We start from the raw sequence: 25,817 nt of genomic DNA, 5'->3' as shown, positions 1-25,817 counted from the left end.
GTGTTCTGACTCCTTTCTATCAGAGCAGCATTAAATTTTTCAGCAGTTTGTGCTACAGTAGCTCTTCTGTGGGATCAGACCAGACGGACTAGCCTTCACTCCCCACGCTGACTTGTATCCAGCTTCTGATATTTTTTTTTACTTTTATTTTTTGCAGTGATGACACAACTAGTAAACAATACACATTATGTAGGTCTGGTCACGCCCCCTTTTTTCCCCCTGAGGCAACTGGTGATAGTCAGGGGGCACGATAGCGTGATGGTGTCTCACAAATATTACATCACAATGTCATTTCGTGTTGAAGGTCTCGACAAGCGTTCACACAATAATATAACAGACTAATACTATTTTAGTAAAACCAGGCTGCTGCTGCAGATTATATACATTCTGCACAGTTTTACCTGACACTAATATATTTTACTACCCTTTTTGATCTGTGTTTTTATTATATATCTAATGAGTCTACTGCTGCGTGTTTATTCTGTCGTTCTGTTCGACTGAACAGTCAGAAAAAACATGAATATCTCTAGACCCCATATTTAACACAAAAAAGTATAATACGCTATAATACAACATGTTTTATAACGTATCAACAACATAGAGCGAAAGAGAGAGAGAGAGGTTAGTACAGTACACGTACAGTATTTAGCTAGCTTTAAAATTATTAATTTTTATAACCCATGATATTTTATTGAACTTTAAAGATGCAAAAAGTTGAGAGAAACACGAGATACAAATAGGCGAGTGTGTCGTTGTACGTAGTCCGCAGTTCTTTAACGCAACGAAACGTTTTACAAAATTTACCTTTTTATAATAAATTTGTGTATATATTTATGGTAGTAAATTAAAAATTTTTGCAGTTGTGACTTACTAAACTTTGCAAAACTCCAAAAAACTTCCCATTTAATAGCAAACTTGCGTATAATCAAACCCGCGAATGTTAAACTCATGAACGTTAAACTCGCGTACATTAAACCCGTGAACGTTAAACCAGCAAACGTTAAACATGCGAACGTTAAACACACGAACGTTAAACCAGCGAACGTTAAACACGCGAACGTTAAACACGCGAACGTTAAACACGCGTACGTTAAACACGCGTACGTTAAACCAGCAAACGTTAAACACATACGTTAAACACGCGTACGTTAAACTCACGACTGCACCGTGTCTCCGTGTCTCGTTTTGCGTCACGGTTCTGCTCGAACGTTACTTCATTCCACCGTACAACATATAATTCTTGGATGATGAAGTTCTTCGGGACCTTCTTGATTTCTTGAATTCGTAATGAATTAAAATTTTTACACGAGAGAAGAAGACCAACTAATTCTCTAACTTTATACTAAATCATTTTAGCTACATTTTCTTAAGTTGTTTGGAAAAAAGTTACAAGCAATAATCCAAATAATTCATAAAAACCTATTCAGAAAATGTAGCAAGAACTTTTTTATTGCGCTTTGTATGTTTAAATGAACAGAAAACTAACTTTACTACATTGTTTATTGAAAATTTTTTATATTTTTTTTAAACTGTATTCTTTTACATGGATTAATCTTGAATAAGAATAAAATCCTGTTCAACATCAACTTAATCAGTAAAAAAAAATTCAATTATGAATGAGATATTTAGCTGTAACTATACAGATTTAGAGAAATTTAATGCACCAAAGTCAAAAAAAACAACAACAAAAATTATATTATACACGTTTTAGCCATTTAGCTACATCACTTTTTTAAAACCACGGCTGAATCCCAAATGTCTCCTCTTTCACTATGTAGTGCACTACATAGAGTGAATACTCCACTGTATCCTTCTCTAATGTAGTGCACTTGGGAGGGAGGAGGAAGCCATTTTGGATTCAGCCACTACAGCTGAGGAACTAGCCGAGATGCTCAGCTAGTTTAACTTACCTCAGGTTTCACGCAGAGAACATCCTCAAATCAAGACAAAATAAGTTTTTATTTATAAATCGATCAAATCTGTTCTTATAAAACCCAGTCAGGAATGTTTTCACGTAAAGGTGATTACCTCAGGGAGAAAAATCAACCGTTCAGTCAGTAGGGAAAAAAAAAAAAAAAAAACCAAAGCTGCAGCTCCTCTTCATTTGTTTTGAGTGTAAAGTGGAGTTAATGATCACAGCGCCACCTGGTGGAGCTCTCTGTTCATCACAACGCCGTTTCCTCTTGCGGTCTCAAGATGGCAGAAGTTGTTTTCTCGAGATCACAGCTTATTATTATCAAATGTACTAAAACTACTAGACATCAGGGAATGCCTTAACAGAAACTAGCTAGTACAGTGGAAGAGTTATGGCCTTAAAGCTGCAAGCTTGTGGCTTTGATTCTGAGCTTGGGTGACTGAATCCATCCATCCATCTATCCATCCATCCATCTATCTATCCTTGTATTTGTCAGTGCTAAATCATTTCCAAATTAGTGTCCGTCACTTGAGAAGGCGACGTAGAAATTGGCAACTATACCCTGGTGAACACTAGAGTCATGCTGAACGGATGGTCAGTTTCATTGCCAGGCAATTTGAGGGACCGGGACATCTCATGGATGGATGGATGGATGGATAGATAGATAGATAGATAGATAGATAGATAGATAGATAGATGTACTTGTTGAAAAAAACAATAGAAACCCTCATAGAATTTGTACTGGTTTTAAATGGAAACTGTAATAGTCCCTGAGGGTCTCTACTGGTAATTTGTTGCTTTCTATTGGTGACATGTTACGTCTAGTGGATACCATTAAAAACCAATAATGGTAATGGTTGTAAAGGTTAGCTGATTTTATGTACATATATCAGGCTTTCCTCTATTCTGTAAAAACTGCAAGACCGGCAAATTAAAACCACGTCAGTCACAGTGTCCAGTAGCCAAAGAACCCTCATTTTAATTCCATATAAAATTGAAAGAAAATAAAATTAATTTTTACAACTCATTCTATTTAATAATAATAATTCTCTTAAATGAATATATAGACAATGTCTAACATAATGAAGAAGAAAATAAGCTTTTGTAAAAATGCCTGTGATGATAATACTCCGTGGCTTTACGGATACTTACCTTTAGTCTACGATTTGCGATGCCCATATCTGAACAAATGACACTCCATGGCTACAGAGATACAAATAAGGACTTCACCAATCTGTATCCCGAGTAGGGCTGCCATGTGCAGATTTTTATTTATACCTAATTGGACTAGAAGTTGTTTTGGCTATGACGTACAGAGCTATTTCTTTTGTAAGATATATTGTGAGAGGGAAAAGGGTGTTATGGAGTGGGTAATGTTTTCACCAGGTAATGACAAAAAGGCATATTGTGGATATTGCAAACCAAAAATGTCAGTTTCCTACGCAAAAACTGAGAAAAAGTAGAAAAATGTCTCCCTTTTCCAATGCCTGAACTTGTTTCAGATAATTTCAGGTCTTCTTGTGCAGTTTTGAGATGTAGTTAGATGGGAATTTTGCCAAGACCTGGCAACCCTGACCCCGAGTGAGCAACCTTGCCAAAGTGAACGGCGTAGCTTATTCCCCATCTCCAGCGTGGCAGATGAAAGAGGCTTCTCTCTTCAGAACTGAAATAAAACATCATTGCTGAGCCATCTTACGGAGGATGACGTTGCAATGCTCATGCGGATCTCGTGCTCTGAGAAACTTCACGTACATTAAACTTAAGTCAACAACAGTAAGCCTTCTTGCCATGAAGACATGGAGAAAATGAAATGTTTTCAAAAGCCATATAGCATTCAATGTTGTTTTATGGGAACATGCATTGCAAGGAAATATGCATTTGGGCTAGCCTCTAATTGGTTAAAATGGCTAAATAAAATGTTATTAACATGTGTGTCATAAGCCAGTAGTTTTGTGAGTGGAAAGTCCTTGTTCTAGGCTGTTTGTTGTGGTTTTATAGCATCCGCCTGTTGACGATTATATTCTGTTTATTTAATTATTGACTGTATGCAAAAATGTTCATTAAATGTTTATAGTTAATTTTACTCTGTCATTTGTATATGGCCTAAATGTTTAATGTTTCACACAACAGTATTAATTAACACCAGTAATAGCACATAACTGAGTCATCACTCACAAACAACTGGATGCAACTGCAGTGTAAGATTTATTGGGGGAAAAAAAGAGAAATCAAAGCAGACATACAAATCCAATGATCAAGGCAACAATCAGAGTCTAAAGTAAGTAAAGAGGTCAGGCAACGAGCTAACACGCTGAACTTGGCTAGCGTAACGGGAAAACAAGAAAAGCAGGCTGAGGTCAAAAACTAAACAATGGACTTGAGTAAAGAAAGGCTCAGTAATGTTGCAGCAATATATCTGCAGCAAGACTTTGCAAAGAAACTGTGAACCTGTGTTTGGTTATATAGAGTAGTTTGTGGATTGAAGACAGGTATGTAATCAGTACTCTGGTGACCTTGGGTTGTGCTGAGAGTTTACTTCCTGGTTGTGCACGTGATCCAATTTCTGACCTGAGGGCTGTACTACGAAGCAAGCTCAAATTAGCCAATTTCACCTAACCAAACATTCCCCAACTGGGATAACTGGTATCATGACATGGGTTAACCGACGATGTGGGTTAAGCTGAGCCAGGTTTTCCTCATCAAGTCCTGCACACTTTCACTTTAAAAAGGGCAGATCTCACACTGGCTCGAATGCAGATGAAAAACTGCAGATGGATCACGTATATTTTAGGGCAGAAGAGCAAATGATAATTAATTCCTTTTAAAGAATTCAAATATATAATGATGGCAAAAAAGCAACACTGTCACTACTGCAAGATGCATGAAGGCACATGGCAAAAAATAGCTGACAATGTAAATGCGAGTTATAATAGATGTATAATCTATAATTTTATTTTTACTCACATGACACTTACAGTAACTGTAATTGCAAATAAAAAAGCTAGCAGTAAACTGTCATTAGTCATTGCAGCTGCAATCCCAACTGTGTTAGACAGCAGTCTTGTCAGCAGGTAAAGACAAAATATAAAAATATTAAACGAAGTAGGCTACTTGTTTAAAAGTTGATGTCCTTACTCTCTTCTTTGTCTGATTGCTTCGCCTATGACAAAGTGGTGGGCCTATACCTCCAGATTACACACTGGCTGAAGAATTGGCCCTTCAATATATTTTTTCGACTTAATCCACAGGTGGTTAACACTAACAGACTTCCTCCAAACCTAGGACCACCCGCCTGTAGGCATACAGGGTGACCTCTGAGGTAAATCTGATTTATCAAGCGTTTTAACAGCTCCCAGGTATGGAGTCATGGAGTATAACCTCCTGCAAATTAAGTAAATCAAATTGTAAATTGAACAGCTGGAGTGTTGCAATGTTGAAATGTACTTCTCAAATAATTGTAATGTCTTAATGTAGCCTTGTTTCTTCTCTTTTGCAGGATAGACAAATTGCGGAATTATGAAATCAACTGGTCAAATAAAAATTGTGTCCACTGTTTAATATGTGGTGTTCAAACAGTAACATAAATTCATGAAGTAACAAAGTATTGTTCTGCAGTGGCCCGACTCACAGCCCTGCCTCAGAGTGTACCATAGCGAGAGGATGCACAGGGGTGGTGTCTCTCTTTCCTAATCATGGTAATACTGTGCAGCACTGTTATGTCACATGGCTTGACTGGGTCTACACTTAAAAGTCTTAAAAGTACAATTTGAGAATCTAATAGGTCATTTCTATCCTGACCGTAGTTTTCGCATGACCCTCTTAAATCTACCCTGATGTATAGTCAGTGACTCTGGCTACAGAGGTATCAGGTACTTCTTGCAGGTACACCTCAGTTTCCAAGTCCATTCAACAGATCTACAATGCAGAATGCACAGGAACATTTGAAGAAAATATTCTAAAGCAAAACAATACAGTAAGGTAGTCAGCATTCATACCAAGTGCTAAGCAGTGATATAATGTAGACTCCCTGAGAATATGAGTCGTGAACAGACCCAGGCCATATTGCCCTAATGCTGGTAGTCAGGGACTGATCACAGCTCATGTAAACAGAGGAAAAAATGTCTTAAGGGGTTCTATATTCATGTTCTGTTAAAGCCCACTTTGTTACTACTAGATATTTCAGGAAGTGTGTAAATTAATAGTCAACCTGAACTCTGAAGCTATGCACTGACTTCCCTTTAGATTCATGCACCCACAGGGATGATTTAACAGTGATGTGTGTGCAGTCTAATCCACCGATTACTCTGCAAAATCCTAACAGACTACAAACACATTACAGATCAACGAACAAGATTCTGTTAATTTACATAAACTACAACCCTAATTCCAAAAAAGTTGGGACAGTATGGAAAATGCTAATAAAAATAAAAACGAGTGATTTATAAATTCTATTCACCCTGTACTATATTGAAAACACTACAGCACCACATTATTTGACGTTTTACCTTGTGAATTTAAGAGGTTTTTTTAAATATGCACTCATTTCAAATCTGATGATGGCAACATGCAGGACTGCAGGCCAATCTAGCACCCACACCCTCTGCTTACGCAGCCATGCACTTGTAATCTGGGCAGAATGGGGTTTGACATTGTCCTGCTGGAAAATGCAGGGACATCCCTGGAAAAGACGGCGTCTAGATGGCAGCATATGTTGCTCCAAAATTTGTACATATATTTCTGCTTTAATAATGCCCACATAGATGTGCAAGTTACCCATGCCATGGGCACTGACACACCCCCATACCATGACAGATGCTGGCTTTTGGACCTGACGCTGGTAAGAGTTTGGATGAAAAAAACTATTTGAAATGTTGACTCGTCGAACCAAAACACACGCTTCCACTGTGCTACTGTCTATCTCAGATGAGACCGAGCCGAGAGAGGTCGGTGGTGCTTCTGGACAGTGTTGACATATGGCTTCTGCTTTGCATAGTAAAGCCTTAACTTACATCTGTGGATGCAGCGGCGAATGGCGTTAACTGACAAAGGTTTACTGAAGTATTCCCAAGAACGTCACAATATCTATTACAGACGGATTTTAAGACGGTGACATCTGAGGGATCGGAGATCACACACATTCAGAAGTGGATTTCGGCCTTGCCCTTCAAGCACAGAGATTTGACCGGATTCTTTGAATCATTTAATTATATAGAACCTTTTAATTATAGAGTGAAACACTTAAAATCCTACCCATTTATCTTTTGGCGATCATTGTTCTCAAAGTGCTGGATTAATCGCTAATGCATCTGTTGGCAAATTGAAGAGCCTCGACCCATCCTTGGCTCATGAAGGACCAGGCCTTTCTTGGAGGTTCCTTATATAACACGTTTGCCTCATCTATGTAACATCACTTGTTTCACATCACCTTGTTATTTCAAACTGTCACATCATTATTCTTCCTAAATCACTCCGTCCCAACTTTCCTGGAACAACTTTTAAAGTTGATTAGATAAAACATGAATACATTACATTGCCTTTATACTGTTTTTGTTTGAATACAATTCAAAGTAAATTTTAGCAGTAAAATTACTGCTTTCTGTTTTTATTTGCATTTCATTTACTGTCCCAACTTTTTTGGAATTGGAATTGTCTCTTCCTGAAATCTCTAGCATGCCGTAGAAATCCTTTCACGACACGAGCAGCAAGCTCTACAGGATTCTGGAGGAATGGCGACACAATCGCAATTCCTAGATCTCTGATTGGACAGGAGGCAGCCTTTATACACTCTTAGTGTGGTTACTTTCAACTTAACCTGCCCGAAACAGGTTAGCCGTGTAGAGAAGGTTGCCATGGTGATCTACCCATCTTAAAAGAGAGCCATCTTTGGGGTACAGATAAGCCAGCGTTTAACCCTAAGTTAGCTCGCTTAGCCTGCAGTCCTGCTTCGTGGTACACCCTCTGGTGATTGGCTGTGTGTTAAAGGTACCTGAATAAGTAAATCCCAAATCAGTTTCTATGTAATGTGAATGCGCTGGTGTTGTATGAGATTACTCTGCTGATTAAAACTCTTCCCACACTGCAAGCATTGATACGGCTTTTCTCCATTGTGAATGCGCTGATGAACTTTGAGATTACCTTTATCTGTAAACGTCTTCCCACACTGTGAGCACTGATACGGCTTTTCTCCTGTGTGAATATGCAAGTGTGTTTTGAGATTACTCTGCTGATTAAAACTCTTCCCACACTGCGAGCAGTGATATGGCTTTTCTCCATTGTGAATGCGCTGATGAACTTTGAGATTACCTTTATCTGTAAACATCTTCCCACACTGTGAGCACTGATACGGCTTTTCTCCTGTGTGAATATGCAAGTGTGTTTTGAGATGACTCTGTTGATTAAAACTCTTCCCACACTGTGAGCAACGATACGGCTTTTCTCCATTGTGAATGCGCTGATGTATTTTGAGGTTACCTTTTTCTGTAAACGTCTTCCCACACTGTGAGCACTCATATGGCTTTTCTCCTGAATGAATGCGCTGGTGTCGCTGTAGATTATTGTGTTGGGAAAAAGTCTTCCCACACTGTGAGCAGTGATACGGCTTCTCTCCTGTGTGAATGCGCTGGTGTAGTTGGAGATTTCCCTGTCGAATGAAACTCTTACCACATTCTGAGCAGTGATATGGCTTTAATCCTGTGTGAATGCGTTGATGTAGTTGGAGATTACTCTGTCGAATAAAACTCTTACCACACTCTGAGCAGTGATACAACTTTTCTCCTGTGTGAATGCACTGGTGTCGTTGGAGATTATAGTGTTGGGCAAAACTCTTCCCACACTGTGAGCAGTGATACGGCTTCTCTCCTGTGTGAATGTTCTGGTGTCGTCTGAGATTACTCTGGTCAGTAAAACTCCTCCCACATTGAGAGCAGGGATAGACTTTCTCCATTTGCTGATCAGAGGTGTTACTATTGCGAATACCAGAGATTGTCTGCTGAATACTGGAGCTTCTTGTGGATGTAACGTTCTCATATTTTATCTCTCCTGATTTTATCAGTCTCTCGTATTCCTCATAGTGGCATCTTCTGATGTGTTTGTGGAGGTAAATTTGAGATGTATAGGAAAGTGAACACGAGGAGCAGAAGAAGACTTGTACCTGGGCATCATTCATTTCTGGAGCAGAAAATGGCCAGTATTAGAAACTCACTGTGAAATAGATACTAAATAATTAACCTATTTTTAGAAACAAAACAAATAATGGAAATGAGGCATTCTGAATTATGGATGATCCGAGATAATTAAAAATATAACCTCTGATGCACAGAGAGAGGTCTAACTAAGTCACACAGAGTGATACTGCCATTAATGTAAATATTTGAGGCAAGACATCCTCTAGTCATTTTTTTTTGCAGATTCTATGGGATCCAAACATGGCCACAGGAAAAATGGGATTTACATAGAGTAAGGTTGAGATAAGCTAGGGTAGCACTACTAGGTTAACTATGCCACATCATGCTATACAACTGGGATAACATGTAGGTTGATCCCAGGCGGAGCAACGTTAGGTTATGTATATAAACCCTGTACTCTGAGGGAAAGAAACAAGGTATAACACAAATAATATGGGATACACATCTATTCATGCCAGTAAGAAAGGTGACACTAAGCTAAATACAGGGTAATGTCAGCTATCAGATACTCCCGAGAGGGAGGAGCTGGGATCAGAGGTAAGTCTAAACAGTGTGGCCCAATTCACCCCGGTCTCCTGTGGAGACCAACTCTCACCGTCTCAGTTGCAAGAGGAAATTTCTGATGCGTTTTCACCTCTACTCTCATAAAACACTACAATGAGACTCCTCCAGGTGTGGTTGTACGCAGCCGCCCATACCGGTTACCTGAACACAAGAAAAAGGTGGTTCAGGATGAACTCAAGGCTCAACAAGGGAGTAATCAAGGAGTCCCACAGTGATTGGAGCAGCCCGGTGGTCTTGGTGCTCAAGACCAATGGGTCCATCCATTTTTGTGTGGACTTTTCTAAAGTCAACATGGTTTCTAAATTTGATGCATATCCGATGCCTCACATTGATGAACTGCTTGATCAGTTAGGCACGGCTCACGTTTATTTGATGCTGGATTTAACAAAGGGGTACTGGAAGATTCCCTTGACTCCAATATCTCGCAAAAAACAGCCTTTTCCACTCTGTTTGGGTTACACCAGTCTGTCACCAATCCATTTGGGTTATTTTTAGCCCCAGCGATGTTTCAACATCTAATGGACATAATCCTCCACCCGCACAATGCATATTTTGCTACTTACTTAGATGACATAATAATTTATGGTAATGACTGGCAGTGGCATTTACAACATCTGAGGTCTGTCCTGAGATCCTTGAGACAGGCAAGACTCACAACAAACCCAAAGTAGTGTGCAATTGGGCAGGTGGAAGTATGGTATCTGGGCTTCCATTTGGGCCAGGGGCAGGTGTGTCCCCAAATTAAAAAGGGAGCACCAGATCCGGTCCAGTAGATGGAGCCCTGCAAGTGGGCTTTCTGCCAGGTAAAAGCGGTTTTGCGTGGGGGCCAGCTGTTGTATTCAGCTGGCTTTTCTCTCCCTTTTATTTTGCAGACTGATGTGTCAGACAGAGAGCTGGGGGCTGTGTTGTCCCAGGTGGTGGAGGGAGAGGAACACCCCGTGCTGTACATCAGCCGGAAGCTCTCAGTGAGGGAGCCCATGTACAGCATGATCAAGAAGGAGTGTCTGGCCATAAGGAGTGTCAAGTGGGCAGTTGTCGCCCTCCAATACTACCTACTGTGGCGCCATTTCACCCTCTGCTCCAATGGCCCCACTGCATGAATGATGCCAACAACCAGATCACTCGTTGCTATCTGGCACTTCAAGCATACAAAATCGAGGTGGTCCACAGACCAGGGGCGCAGATGGTGGTGGTGGATTACCTCTCCTGCCGGGGAACTTGGAGTCAGGTGTAGGCCAGACGGCATCCCGGCCTGTGTCAGGCTGTGGGGGTATGTGGCTGTGGGGGCATGGATGAGCGTCAGCTATGGATGCTCCTCAGGAGGAGAGGAGGCGGGTCGAACCGGCAGGTAATGCATGATGATGTGACTTATTAGCAGCAATCTACTTATTTGTGTCTCTTTGTGCTTTCAGTTTGTCCCGTAACCCGTAAGCAAGAGAGAGACAGAGTTTGAGACCGCTAGGCTGAACTTGCAAGACACACACACACGCCAAGAAGCATGAGCTAGAACCTGATGGAGCAAAAGCCGTGTGTTTTGTGTTGTTTTCTTCTGAGTTTTGAAAGTGCTCTGAAAAGCGTGGTCAGAAGAAATGTTAGCCCAGAGCTCAGTTAAGATTCCACCTGTCTCTCGAGTCTTCCTACACACCCTCACACACCGGGGGTTCTACACTCATGTTAGCAAGCTAAACAGAAGCTAGTTTAGAGGCTTGCCAAAGCAGGCTGAAAAATCAGCAAAAATTATTAACGGCATCATGATAAAAGGACTCACTGAAGTAAAGATGTAGTCATTCTAAACCAATAGAGCAAAAATAGAATCAAAAATTAGTCAGAACTTTGAATGGACTAGATAGAAAACTAGAATACCTCAAAACAGAAGTGATGTGTTCTCAGCAAGGTGAAAAGCATGAAAACTGAAAGGAGACTGTAGTGATGAGTGCTTTATAGCTTACATGACCCTCTATGTCACCTTCCTTCCGTACCAGCATGAAAACGTGTCTTCAGCCAGACAGTGAAGGCTTGGTATCCCATACTTACTGTGTCATACCAAGTGAATTAACTGAATGGCAACAACAAACTAATGTTGCCAGCAGTCTGACTGGCTTGCAACAGCTCTGTTGCTGAAGGTCATCTGGGTGTGGATGACACGTGATTTCCCACATGATACAGAAGGTCTTTCCTGATTGGAAGCTTCCATGACTATAAAGGTTGCTATTAAAAAAATGTATAGCAACAGTCTGAATCAAAGTGTTACTTAACCCCAGTCTGTCCTTCTACAGAGGTAGTCTTCATCTTCAGATTCTTCCTCTTTTATGTGCTTCCTTTCAATTCCTCCATTCTGTTGGTCTACATTTTCCACAGAGTTTGATATCCCATCACCTGAAATTCCACCATTACATTAAGTACAACTATGAAGAAAATTGAGGAAAACTTTTGACTGGTCCGGTCTGGACCCTGATACGCCCTGCTGTCTTACAGAGATATTCTTCATTTTCAGGTTCTTCTTTTTTCACATGATTCTGTTGGTCCACAGGTGTGATGTATCCCATAGAGTCAGATAGCACTTCACCTGAAATTTCATTAATCAGATTTAAATGTTATAACTTAATGTAAAGTATAAACAAAAATAGGAAAAGTCAGTGATGTGATTCATTCGCAAATAATGTTAGACTAAAAATTATTACTGAACAATAGATTGGACTGTAAGGTGCCATGTTGACTTACAGAGATAGTCTTTATCTTCATTTTCTTCCTTTTTTACATTTTTGTGAAGGTCCACAGGGGTGATGTGTTCCACAGAGCCTCCACCTGAAGCCTTACAAACTTCTGTCTGCACACCCCCACAAAGCTAATGACCAAAGAGTAATAATATTTGTTCACAAAAGAAGGTCAACACTACATATAGATCCTGTGCATACTGAGGACATTAACTTTGGTTTCTTGATTAGCAATGCAACCTACCAGGAATGGAAGCTCATTAAGAGACGAACATTCACACAGCCAGCTGAATCCGTTACTTATTAAACATCTAAACTAACCCATGCTCTAACCTGAAAGAGCAGGATTTTTTTTTAATTAAGTAGTAAACTTTTCTTATGTCTGTTCCAATATTCATTTGTTCAAAGATTTAATAATCAGTCAGCTCAGAAGACTAGACACGTATAGCTAACTGGTACCTGTGAGCCAGCAAGAGCAGGAGTGTGTGGAGGTTTTCTAAAAGAGTATGGTCGGACCTCTGCGGATTCCATTACAACGTCTTAGTATGAGGTCTAAATGGTTGTGTTTCTGGAAGAGGAAACCATAGAAAAAGGCTCAAATCATAAGCAAAACTGTAAAATTCACTGTAAACTAATACACATCATACTAACTATGAGGATAAAAAGGAAACAAGGAGAATAAAAATGAATCAGAAATCAGTTATCAGTTCCTCTACTTAAGAAACAAAAACGTATTACAATGCAAAACACAGAAACGTCTATTTTTTTTTTTTTTTTGCTAGAATGCACTATGCTACTGAAGCTTTTCACTTTGGCATGACTAAAATAACTTTTCAGTTGGCTCCTGCAAGATGCCAGTCCTGATACATACATCAAGCACCATAAAAGTTTTCGCAAATTACACAGATGTGTTTAATTTCAGATTATTCATTGTAATGGGCAGAGCCTCTAAACAGTGTACCAAAGGATGGTCACTAAAGGTCAGTGGCCTCTGTTCTATTCTAGATCTGAGAAATTGAATTGGTTCCTGAAAGCCCTGCCCTTTCACCTGCTAAAAGTTGTTACATGTTCATGTTGTTCCACCACGTGGCTGGTTCATGTTAGTGAGTCTGCACAACTTCTCTGAAGACAGGCTTTTCATCCTGAAGTTCTTGGCAACCATATGCATGCACACAATATGACATCCAGGTGTTAGGAACTGTCCGTAGTTCATAGAACAACAGTGACCTTCAGAGCATTATTGGTGGGTTTCTGCTCATTATATGGGTTTGAGGTTGCTGGTCTTTATGATTATATGCTGCTACGGAAATCTGCGCTATTCCAGGCTGCTGCTACAGATTGCATATAATTTGCACATTTCATCTACAAAGACTCACACATTTTACTATCTGCTTTGACCTCTGATTTCACTGTATCTAACTGTCTTGTGCTGTATCATGGTTCTGAACATTATTTCATTCTGTACAATATACAGTCCCCTCTGAAAGTACTGGAACAGCAAGGCCAGTTTTTGCTATACATTAAAGACATTTGGATTGGAGATCAAAAGATAAATATGAGATTATGGATCAGAATTTCAGCTTTCATTTCCTGATATTTACATCTATGATGTGTTCAACAACTTAAAACATGGGACCTTTTGTTTGAACCCACCCATTTTTCAAGTGATCAAAAATATTGGAACTTGTGACTGACAGGTGTTTCTTTCTGCCCAGGTGTGTCCTGTTAGACTGATTGTTTAAACAATTAATAGCTCTGAATGTCTACTCTTAGTTTGAGCCCTGGGTTTCACCTATGAAGACTGCATTTGTTTTTAAAAAGGATAAACCAACATGAAGACCAGAGAGCTGTCTATGGGAGAAAATCAAGCCACTGTGAAGCAGAGAAATGAGGGAAAATCAGAGCCATTGCACAAGCACTGGGCATGGCCAATTCAACAATTTTGAATGTTCTGGAAAAGAATGAAATCACTGGTGTACTAACAACCAGATATCAAACAGGTTGGCCAAGGAAAACAGCTGATGATGACAGAAACATAGTGAAAGCTGTGAAGAAAAACCCAAAAACAACAGTCAGTGACATCACTAACAGCCTCCACAGGGCAGGGGTGAAGGTATCACAATCCACCTTTCAAAGAAGACTTCAAGAGCAGAAATATAGAGGTCATACCACAAGATACAAACCACTCATCAGCAGTAGGAATCAGAAGGCCAGACTGGAATTCACAAAGAACTACAGAGATGATCCACAAAAACGCTGAAACCAATATTAACCTCTACCAAAGTGATGGAAAAGCCAATGAAGGAAAGGATCTGCTCATGATCCAGAACATATGAGCTCAAGCACAGCAGAGGTAGTGTCATGGCTTGGGCTTGCATGGCTGCTTCTGGAACAGACTCACTAATTGTTATTTATGATGGAGCTCATGATGGTAGCAGCAGAATGAATTCAGAAGTCTGTAGAAACTTTCTGTCTGCCAATTTACAGAGAAATGCATCCAATCTAATTGGGATGAACTTCATCATGCAGCACGACAACGACCCAAAACACACTGCAACACAACAAAGGGACTTCATCAGGGAAAAAGTGGAAGGTTTTAGACTGACCAAGTCAAACACCAGACCTTAACCCAACTGAGCAGCATTTCACCTCCTGAAGAGGAGACTGAAGGGAGAAACCCCCCAAAACAACCAACAACTGAAAGAAGCTGCGCTACAAGCCTGGAAAAGCGTTGCAACAGAAGAATACAGCAGTTTGGTGACGTCAGTGGATCACCGGCTTGCAGTTTTTCCAAGCGAGAGATGCAACTAAATATTAAGTGTTATTTACTTTAGAACTATCTGTTCCAATACATTTGCTCATCTAAAAATTGGGTGGTCTACTGAAATTCTGATCTATCATCTCATATTCATCTTTTGATCTCTAACTCAAATGTCTTCAGTGTATAGCAAAAACAACAGAACTGGCCTTGCTGTTCCAATACTTTTGGAGGGGGCTGTATAGTGCTGGGATGATGAAGTTCTTCTGGATATTCTTGAAAATTCTGACTGTATAAAATTGTCAGCTGAACCTGTAATCAATTAAAATAATTTAATTTTCATTTGAGTGAGGCTGGTTCACTAATTTTATACTAAACAGGATAAAACCTTTCTTAAATTGTTCGTAAAAGAGTGTCATAGAATCAACTAATGCAAAAATAATTGTTTGTGATCATTGTTGATCACAATCAGAACAGAAATTTAAATTTACCACAATAAAAAATAGAAAACTGACTCTTTTGGATTTATAAACCTGCACTCTTTTTCATGGATAAATCGTAAATTTAATTTTTTAATGATAATTTTCCTCTTGGTCACATTGAGTGTTAATTATAAATGTTACATGTAATCACAATCAGTAACAAAAGAAATCTACTATGTGCTAAAGAGCTCAGCTAGTTTAACTTACCTCAGGCAGAATGTAGTGAACATCCTCACATACAGACACAATAACAAGCTTTTATTTTTATACAGATTTTTAAAAAATCTGTTAATATAAAACCCAATCAGAAATATTTTAACGTGGAAATAATTACCTCAGTGAAAATCCTCAACTGTTCACTCAGAGAGGAAAAAAAAACCCTGCACCTTTTTCTTCATTGATGAGTTTACTGAGGAGTTCCTGTTCACAGCGCCACCTGCTGGAGCTTTCTGTTCATCACAACTTCATCAGTGAGAGGCTCCAGAATGGTGGCTTTATCTCCCAGTCCATGGGCTTCAGAAAAACATGCACACACTGACAAGTGAAAGGTGAAAACTAAACTAAAGAGTTCAAAAAACATTTTTTAGAGTTTGGGCAAAAGCATTAACCTAAAAAAGAATTTTCACTGTATTTTGTACATTTTCCAAGAGACATGCAGAGATATTTTTGTGCACAAACATGAATAGCGCCCCCCAGTGACCAATTTCCATCAGATAGTAGTGGGTTCCCTGCCTGAACCTACCATTCAGGTTTCATGATGATACTTTAACGTAAACCCTATCAAACCTGTTAACCTGTGGGGAGAGTGAGCAGCTTCAGGTACGTTGGAGTACACATCTCTGAGGGCCTGACCTGGACTCATCACATTCAAGCTCAGGTGAACAAAGCCAGACAGCGGTTCTACCATCTGAGACTGCTAAGGAAATTCAGAGTCTCCCCAGCGATCCTGAAAACGTTCTACACTGGGGCCATAGAAAGTTTACTAACTCAGTGCATCTCAGTGTGGTACAGTAACTGCTCAAGCCAGGACCGAAAGCCCTGCAGACAGTGGTGCGCTTAGCTGAGCACATCTCAGGGTCTGCTCTCGTCTCTCTGCACGATATCTACACCAGACGATGCAGTACAAGAGCTGCTAAAATCATCAAAACATCCAGGACCCACCATGGTCTCTTATCTGCCTCCATGGACATTAATGAAAAACCCCAACTTTTCTGTTTCATTTGCGTTACATTAACAACTCAGACTGTTATACTGCACCTTCTTACTTCAGTCTGTGAGCATTTGCACTGGCCCACTTTTGCACATCCTGCACTAATGTACAGTTAATGTATCTATTTTTATTTTCCTAAATTTTTATATTTATGCTCATAGTTTTCATAGCTTTACAGTTTCTTTATATTTATGCCTCTCATTTCATAACTTTCTCTTCTCTCTTTTACGTTCTCATCTTACCTTACAATGTTTGCCTTATTAATATTATTTTTAATTCTTGTATTTTACTGTTATTACTAACCACCAGTACACCAAGACAAATTCCTTGTACATGTAAACCCACGGTATTTGGCAATAAAGGTGATTCTGATTCTGATTCTGCAATCAGGCAGGCGCTTCCAGGTTTCCATTTCACCGCAAGTTATATACTGTATATAATTGTGTTTGTTACAAATAAAAATCTTGAATCAAATGTCTGCTGAAACCTGATTGGCCAATGGTGGCCATGTATTTTAATAATCATATCATATAATCAGATCATTATGAAAAATCCACTCATACATTCACTCGTACATGCACCATACCAAATTTCAGCTCAATCGGACCAATGGTACCAGTAGAGTAGTGCAACACCAAAATTGTGAAAATAGGAAAAAATCCTAGAACATGTTCTCAATACTAATTTTTGCATATTAAGCAAATTATCAAGTATTTGAGTGGCCAGAGCTAAATGGTCTAAAAGGCAAATTTTTAGGAAGTAATAAGACAAAGCATGGGGAAAAAACTGAAAAGTTTCAATGTACCCCTTATTTTACAAAAGATATGCTTCTTATGTGCAAACACATTAATTGCGCTTAACTTAGCTTGAAGCTAAGTTGAGGGAAACTAGATCAGTTATTAGGGGGTCTTTAGAGAGACCATACTTTCAAGTTTCTTGTTAATAGCTCAATATTTACCCTGTCAAATGCTTGCTGAAAACTGACTGGCCAATGGCGGCCATGTTTTTTCAGTAACCAGGTCATCATCAAACATCCACTCGCAGATTAGCATAGAGATTCAGTACACCAAATTTCAGCGCAATGAGACATCTTGAGAAACAGCTATCTGACCTCTGAGGTTCAGAAAAAAGTGACATTCATCAGTGACAGGTCTTTTACCTTTGTTATGTATGCAATAGTTTATTTCCATTTATTGACTTTGCCTAAAAAAGGCACTTCTCAAAGCTCTTGTTTTACTTTTACACAGACTATATTTTTTATAGTCTTCCTCTGCATTTATGCATCAATGAGATTAATTTCAGATCCTCAGTCAGCTGCTTAGAGGAGCCCTGAGAGCTGAGTGTTAGCATGAGATTTGTCAGAGAATTTATTACACCGTGGAATTATTACTAATGACAACTGAGTCAATTAATGCCTAACAAGTTATTTAGGTTCGGAGACTTTACAACTGGATGGGTGTCTAAACTTTTGCACATCACTATTCCTTTTTTTCAGTTAATCAAATATACAGTAACTTGTGCATTAACATTTTTTGTAGAACAAATGTTATTTTTATAATAATGTGCTTCATAGGTTGTGTTACTTCTTTTCACTTTAAAATTTAATAAAATGTAATTTGGTCAGGGATGCTCAAAGCTTTCCAATTTCACCATACAGTCAAATTAAACATGCTGTGGTCCATCAAGGAAAACAATCAGGTATAAAGGATTTACAATATCATTTGAAGGGAAACAGTGTATATTGGGCTCAGTGGGATAAAAAATATAGTAACTAGTTAAAAATTCTGCCATAAACTACACATACAGTGGTTATAAGAAATCTACACAGCCCTGATGAAAAAATTACAGATTTTTGAGATGAAACAAAGATAAATGAAATAAAGATAAATCATGTCAGCTCTTTTTCTACCTTTAATGTGATATATAGTCTCCTCCAAAAGTATTGGAATGACAAGGCCAGTACTTTTGTTTTGCTATACACTGAAGACATTTGGGTTTGAGAGCAGAAGATAACTATTAGACGATAGATCAGAACCTAGATGTAAACCACCCCCAAACCATGTAGGCATAATTATAAAATATATAACTGGCACAAAAACAAGACAGCTTATCCCCCAAAGAACACCATTCCCACAGTGAAGCATGGTGGTGGCAGCATCATGATATGGGGCTGCTTCTCTTCCGCTGAGACTAGGACTCTAATCAAGATAGAGGGAATCATGGATAGCTGCAAATACCAATTTATTTTGGTACAAAACCTGCAGACCTCCATTAGATTGATGAAGACGAAGAAAACAATTCCACTTTCCAGCATGAAAGCGACCCAAAGCACAAATCCACATCAAGAAAAGGCTTCAGAAGAACATGATCAACGTTTTGGAACGGACCAGTCAGAGCCTAAATCCTATCAAAAACCTGTGGAATGACATGAAGAGGACTGTGTACGGGAGATCTCCTCACAATTAGACAGATCCGGACACACATGGTGTGTTAATACATACGCTCACCAACCAAGTTATTAGAACACCTGTACAGCTGTTAATTCATGCAATTCAACCAATCATATGGCAGAAATGCAATGCATATAATCATACAGATACAGGTCAAACGCTTCAGTTAATGTTCACATCACACAGCAGAATGGGGAAAAATGAGACCTCAGTGCCTCTTATCTCACCCTCACTGTAAACAAATGCTCACACTACTAGTGTTAGTTTGAAGCTGTTATAACATATATAGTCACATAGAGCCAGAAATATGTGCATACAACTTTTATATAGTGTGTACACTTCCAGTTGTCTATACGATGCATACTGGCATAGGTTACTGTTTCCCATTTTTGATGCCATATTGGTAACACCACGACAGAACAAACTGGATAACAGACAAATGAGCAAGTGCGCACTCTTTATCTTTTAATGCAGATTCAGTTTTACCCATTCATAAAATATCAATCCCAGATACAGTGAGCGGCACCAAACATTCCCATCAGAAACTGTGATTATACAGTAAACAGTAAATACATTCATCGAAATACCTTACACACATCATGGTAAGTGTTAAAGATCAGTTTATTCAATGTTATTTTTTTCTTATTTAGAGAAAGATCAGATGATGCATCACAAGCTGATGACTCCATGCTGGAGCACTTGGGTGTTAAAGGCATCTGAATAAGCACATTTCAAATCAGTTTCTATGATCCGTGAATGTGTTGGTGTTGTACAAGACTACTCTTCTGATGGAAACTCTTCCCACACTGTGAGCACTGATACGGCTTCTGTCCTGTGTGAATATGCAAGTGTCTTTTGAGATGACTCTGTTGATTAAAACTCTTCCCACACTGTGCACAATGATACGGCTTTTCTTCACTGTGAATGCGCTGATGTATTTTGAGACTACCTTTCTCTCTAAACATCTTCATACAGTATGAGCACTGATACAGCTTTTCTCCTGAGTGAATGCGCTGGTGTCGCTGAAGATGACTCCGCTGATTAAAGCTCTTCCCACACTCCGAGCAGTTATATGGCTTTTCTCCTGTATGAATGCGCTGGTGGAGATCGAGATTACACTGTCGATTAAAACTCTTCCCACACTGTGAGCAGGAATACGGCTTCTCTCCTGTGTGAATATGCAAGTGTCTCTGAAGATTATTCAGTTGATTAAAACTCTTCCCACACTGCGAGCAGTGATACGGCTTTTCTCCGTTGTGAATGCGCTGATGAACTTTGAGATGGCGTTTATCAGTAAACATCTTCTCGCACTGGGAGCAGCGATACTGTTTTTCTCCTGTGTGAATATGCAAGTGTGTTCTGAGCTGACGTTGCTGATTAAAACTCTTCCCACACTGTGAGCAACGATACGACTTCTCTCTATTGTGAATGCGCTGGTGTACGTTGAGATTACCTTTATCTATAAACATCTTCCTACAGTATGAGCACTGATACGGTTTTTCTCCAGAGTGAATGCGTTGATGTCGCTGAAGACTACTGTGTTTTGAAAAACTCTTGCCACACTCTAAGCAGCGATACGGCTTTTCTCCTGTGTGGCTGCGCTGGTGTAGCTGGAGATCACCCTTTCTAATAAAACTCTTCCCACACTCTGAGCAATGGTACGGCTTTTCTCCATTGTGAGTGCGCTGGTGTACTTGGAGATTATAGTGTTTTGTAAAACTCTTCCCACACTGTGTGCAGTGATACGGCTTCTCTCCTGTGTGAATGCGCTGGTGTCGTCGGAGATTACGCCGGTTACTAAAACTCTTCCCACACTGTGAGCAGGAATAGACTTCTTTCTCCATTTGTTTATTAGAGGTGTTAATGTCGAGTGTAACAGAGACTGTTTGCTGAATACTGGAGCTTATTGTGGTGATATGGTTCTCATCTTTTAACTCTCCTGATTGTAGCAGTCTGTCATATTCCTCGTAGTGGCATCTTCTAATGTGTTTGTAGAGGTAAATTTGAGATGTATAGGAAAGTGAACACCAGGAGCAGGAGAAGACTTGTACCTGGGCACTGTTCATGTCTGGAGCAGAAAATGAACAGTATTAAAAATTCATCGTTAAAATAGTTAACAAATTTTAAGAAAAAAGAATGAATGCAACAAAGGCTCTATGAAGTAGAGATGATCGGAGGCAATGACAAATATAACTTCTGATGAAGATGTACAAAAAGTGGCTAACCAAGTCACGCAAAGCAAAACTAAAATGTAAACATTAGAGGTAAGACGTCCTTTTATAATCTTTTTGCAGATTCTAAGGGATCCCAACAAGGCCACAAGTATAAAAGGGATTTACATAGAGTAAGGTTGAGGTTCTGGTAGCCATCCTAGGCTAACTATGCCATATGATGCTATACAACTGGGTAATGTGTTGGTTGATCAAAATGCTGATGCACAAGTAAATCAGTAAAAACCCACCTAAACCATCCCTAGAACATAGATATGGACCAGCTTATCAAAAAAAGTAAAAGAATGGTACAATGCAGTCTGTGCAAAACAGAGGTGCCTTTCTAATAGACTGTGAAATATACTAAATGGTTGATGTTATAGCATCTTGCTACATTTCAAGGAAGGGGTATGATATTTTTATGGATGTAGTAATAATATTTGTAAAGCAATTTCATAGTTTAATGAAGCCAGTTAAGATAAACCTGGTTAATTGGGCTTGTAAAAAAAAATAATAAATGATGAACATCAATGTAACTTAATCCAGTTCAGATAGGTAAAGCATGGAGATTCACCTGAGCCTGAGATTTCCTGACACTACATGCTTTCTGGAGAAGTAAGTGACTTCTTGAATGAGGGAAAATTAATGTCTTCTTACTTAAGCTCTAGAAGTTTTCCCTTCCTTTAGTGCCACTGAAACACCTGCCATTTATAGAAGTAAGAAGTTCTAAATTGTGGCAATGAAAGCTGGTAGGCCTTTAGACGTCTTGTTTAACTTCATGTTACTTTTCAGCAGGTAAACATGCAGGAGAAACATCTGATTTAGACACTGCATCCAAGTACCTGATGACAGCATTTCTCCCAATTCAGACAGGCACATAACCCCATACACCTGCAAGCATGTGACTGAACTAAAAGCCCTAGCTTTACCTGTGAGTAATATATTTTTAAGTAAGTGGGGCAGAAGGACACTACACATCCAGATTTTGAGCTGCACCACCTAACAGCAGAGGGAACTATCCATCTCATGATGCATGCACTCGGGAACCAAAGGAACAGGCTAGCTAGCCCGCATATCCTCTGTTTCCTCGCCTGGAAGGCTGAACTCTTTAAAATGAGTCGGAGCACTTGCTCGTTATTGTAAACTGTGAGTGCTACTGCTAAGGACAAAGTGTCTGCTCTGCTTTGCACATTTCAGACAGTGATCCCCCGCTTGGCCCACGTGATGCCACTCGTTTACATTTTCCACAATGCCATCAGACTCCCATTGGGGATGCTTGGAGATCTTGAAAAAAAGAATAGAGTCCCAGGCAGGCAGGTATCATGGCCATTCCTCCTATGAAGGTGTACAGTCCTCAAGGCATGGTCAAATGCTCATCTTCTTTGAAGACCATACCACAAACTAATGTTAGGCACTTACTGGCAAGCTAAACAGGAGCTAGCATGGAGTCTTGCCAGAGCGGGCAAGAAATTCTCAAGCTTATGATAGCAATGATAAGATGACTCACTGAAGTAGGAATGTTGTTATTCTAAACCAATAAAGCAAGTGGCAAAATAGTGAAAACTTCTCGTAAATGGTCTAGGTAGCAAGCTAGAATATCTCGAACAGAAGTAATGTGTTCTCAGCAAAGTGAAAAGTGTGAGAACTGAAAGGAGACTGTGGTGACGAGGGCTGCATAGCTGACACGACCTCTATGTGACCCTCATGTCTTCTCTTCAGCCAGATGGTGAAGATTTTGTACCCATACTTACTGTGTCATTCCAGGTAAACTGACTGAAAGGCAACAATAAACTGATGTCATCAGTCTGGGAGCTCCATTTACAATAAATGTTGATATTAATAAATTATACAGCACAGCAAGAGTGTGAATGAGCATTACAGTATCAGTGTTACTTAACCCCAGGCTGTCGTTGCATGGAGGTAATCTTCATCTTCAGACTCTTCCTTTTTTACATGCTTTCTTTCAAATCCTCCATTCTGTTCATCTATATTTTCCACAGAGTGTGATGTCCCATCACCTGAAATTCCACCATTTACATTTAAATACTTTTAGCTCAAGTAGGTCTATGAAGAACAACATAGATTTATGGCAAAACAAGTGTTGAAGGACTGGTCCAGTCAGAAATAAGAACTAGTTAAGATTACAAAAAGTTATTCAGGCCAGTCTGGACCCTAACACATCCTGCTGTCTTACAGAAATGAGCTTCATCTTCAAGTTCTTCCTTTTTCACATGATTCTGTTGGTCCATAGGTGTGATGTATCCCACAGAGCCTGACAGCACTCCACCTGAAATTTCATTTATTGAATTTAAATGTTGTGAAGTACAAAACAAAAATCTGAAAAGTCAGTGATGTGGTTCATTCACAAATTAGGTTAGACTAAAAACAATAGATTCGACTGTAAGGTGCCGTGTTGACTTACAGAGATAGTCTTCATCTTCACTTTCTTCCTTTTTTACATTTTTCTGGAGGTCCACAGGGGTGATGTGTTCCACAGAGCCTCCACCTGAAGCCTTACAAACTTCTGTCTGCACACCCCCACAAAGCTAATGACCAAAGAGTAATAATACTTATGTACAAAACAAAATCAGCACTACGTATAGATCATGTGCATACTGAGGAAATGATAAGAAACTTGGTTTTCCTTTATTAGTAGGACAGCATGCATCCTACCAGTGATGGAAGAGAAGAACATTCTCTTTTTAAGAGATTAAGAGAAGAACATTCACACAGCCAGATGAATCTCTTACGTATTAAACATTTAATGTTTAATTACACACATACGGTTAATCATTACCTGTGAGCCAGCAGGACCAGGAGGGCATGGAGGTTTTTCACCAGAGCACAGTTGAACCTCTGCTGATTCCATTATAAGGTCTTATAAGGTCTAAAGGATGGTGTTTCTGGAAAAGGAGCCTGCGATCATACTGTAGAATCCACTGTAAACTAATACACTTCATAGAAAATTTATACAGACCATTCAGTTAGTTTAACTTAGCTCAGGTTTTAAAGTACAATGTAGTGAACACCCTCAAATACAGCCACAATACCAGGTTTATGTTTTTAAATCAATCAAATCTGTTATTATAAAACCCAGTCAGGAATATTTTAATGTAGAAGAATGATTACCTCAGTGAAAGGTTGATTTTTCTCACTCAGAGAGGGGAACAAAAAATCCTGAATCTCCTCTTCTTCTGTTGTGAGTTTACGGCAAGGGTTCGTGTTCACAGTGCCTCCTGCTGGAGCACTCTGTCACAATGCATCAGAGAACAGGAAACTCCTGATCAGTAGTAGTTTCTTTAACAATAAGCTCTTTAGATATAAGAGATCTGATATTTAACAGTCCTAGCTTCAGATCAAAGGTGCTGGCTGTGTATTCAGTATGATCTAATTTTATGTTAATGAGGTTACTGAATCAAACTTTCTGTTTCTACATTTTTGTTCAGCTCATCAGGGAGCTATTCCAAAAGCTTCAGCTTGCACTTTCTTTAAACGGTAGATTTTAACTTATGTTTCGGGTCCTTGTCCTTTTGAAGAAGCCAATCATTTTTCAACTTCAGTTTCTTGACTATATCACATTTGCTTCCAAAGTTTGCTGATATTTAATAGAATCCATTCTTCCATCTACCTGTGTAATGTTTTCTGTGCCACTGGCAAACTATAATAGAGCAACCACGTGTAACAGTTGGCAAGGTTTTCTTTCCACCAAATACTGCTCCTTTTTTTCTCCAAACACACCTTTAGTGATTGTGGCCATAGAGTTCATTTTTTATTTCATCATTCAACGGGCACTCCAAAATGCCTCTGGCTTATTGAGATGATATTTTGCATATTTCAGTCGCTCACTTTTGTGATGAGGTTGCAGGTAAGGTTTCCTTCTGATGACTCTTCCATGCATGTCACAATTGTGCAAGCAACACTGAAGAGTAGAGTGGTAGACCACCATTCCTGTGTCAGCTAAACCTTTCTTCAGTTTGATTTAGGGATTCTGCTTTTCCTTTCTACCCAGCATACAGACAGTTATGTGGTTCCAATCTTTTGCATGTGCCACAATTACTATTTTATTTATTTAAGCTCATTAAATATAAAGTACCTGTATATTAACATTTGCAGAAAAAGTTATAATAGTTTGCTGCAGTGATTAGTGTTACCTCTTTTCACTTAAAAAAAAAAGTCAGTAAAATATGTAATTTAGACAAAACTTTTGCATACAACTGTACATTCAAATTAAAGATGCTGTGGTCCCTCAGGTATAAACCACACTACCTTGGGTTTACAATATAATTTAAAGGCAAAACCTAACAATGCCTCTGTACATTGGGCTCACAGT

The 25,817-nt window shown here is 39.3% G+C and overlaps 1 protein-coding gene across 1 annotated transcript in view; it reads right to left on the bottom strand.

Annotated features, from left to right (window-relative positions):
- The window catches only part of LOC113524750 (zinc finger protein 850), a 29,822-nt gene extending 5,111 nt beyond the window's left edge, over positions 1-24,711 (bottom strand). The window contains exons 1-10 of the mRNA XM_053242048.1: positions 24,285-24,711; positions 23,910-24,033; positions 23,682-23,774; positions 23,386-23,505; positions 20,025-21,345; positions 12,837-12,873; positions 12,385-12,508; positions 12,137-12,229; positions 11,920-12,039; positions 7,944-9,082 (exon numbers count right to left, since the gene is read on the bottom strand). Coding sequence (XP_053098023.1) covers positions 7,944-9,082; positions 11,920-12,039; positions 12,137-12,229; positions 12,385-12,508; positions 12,837-12,873; positions 20,025-21,345; positions 23,386-23,505; positions 23,682-23,774; positions 23,910-24,033; positions 24,285-24,356 — 3,243 coding nt within the window. The 5' untranslated portion in view covers positions 24,357-24,711. The remainder of the gene's footprint in view (positions 1-7,943; positions 9,083-11,919; positions 12,040-12,136; positions 12,230-12,384; positions 12,509-12,836; positions 12,874-20,024; positions 21,346-23,385; positions 23,506-23,681; positions 23,775-23,909; positions 24,034-24,284) is intronic.
- Between the last annotated feature and the right edge of the window lie 1,106 nt (positions 24,712-25,817).

This window comes from Pangasianodon hypophthalmus, chromosome 19 (genome assembly GCF_027358585.1).
Source record: "Pangasianodon hypophthalmus isolate fPanHyp1 chromosome 19, fPanHyp1.pri, whole genome shotgun sequence".
NCBI lineage: Eukaryota > Metazoa > Chordata > Actinopteri > Siluriformes > Pangasiidae > Pangasianodon > Pangasianodon hypophthalmus.
The sequence above is the reverse complement of the archived record's forward strand: the minus strand, read 5'-3'. Positions and strand labels throughout refer to the sequence as shown.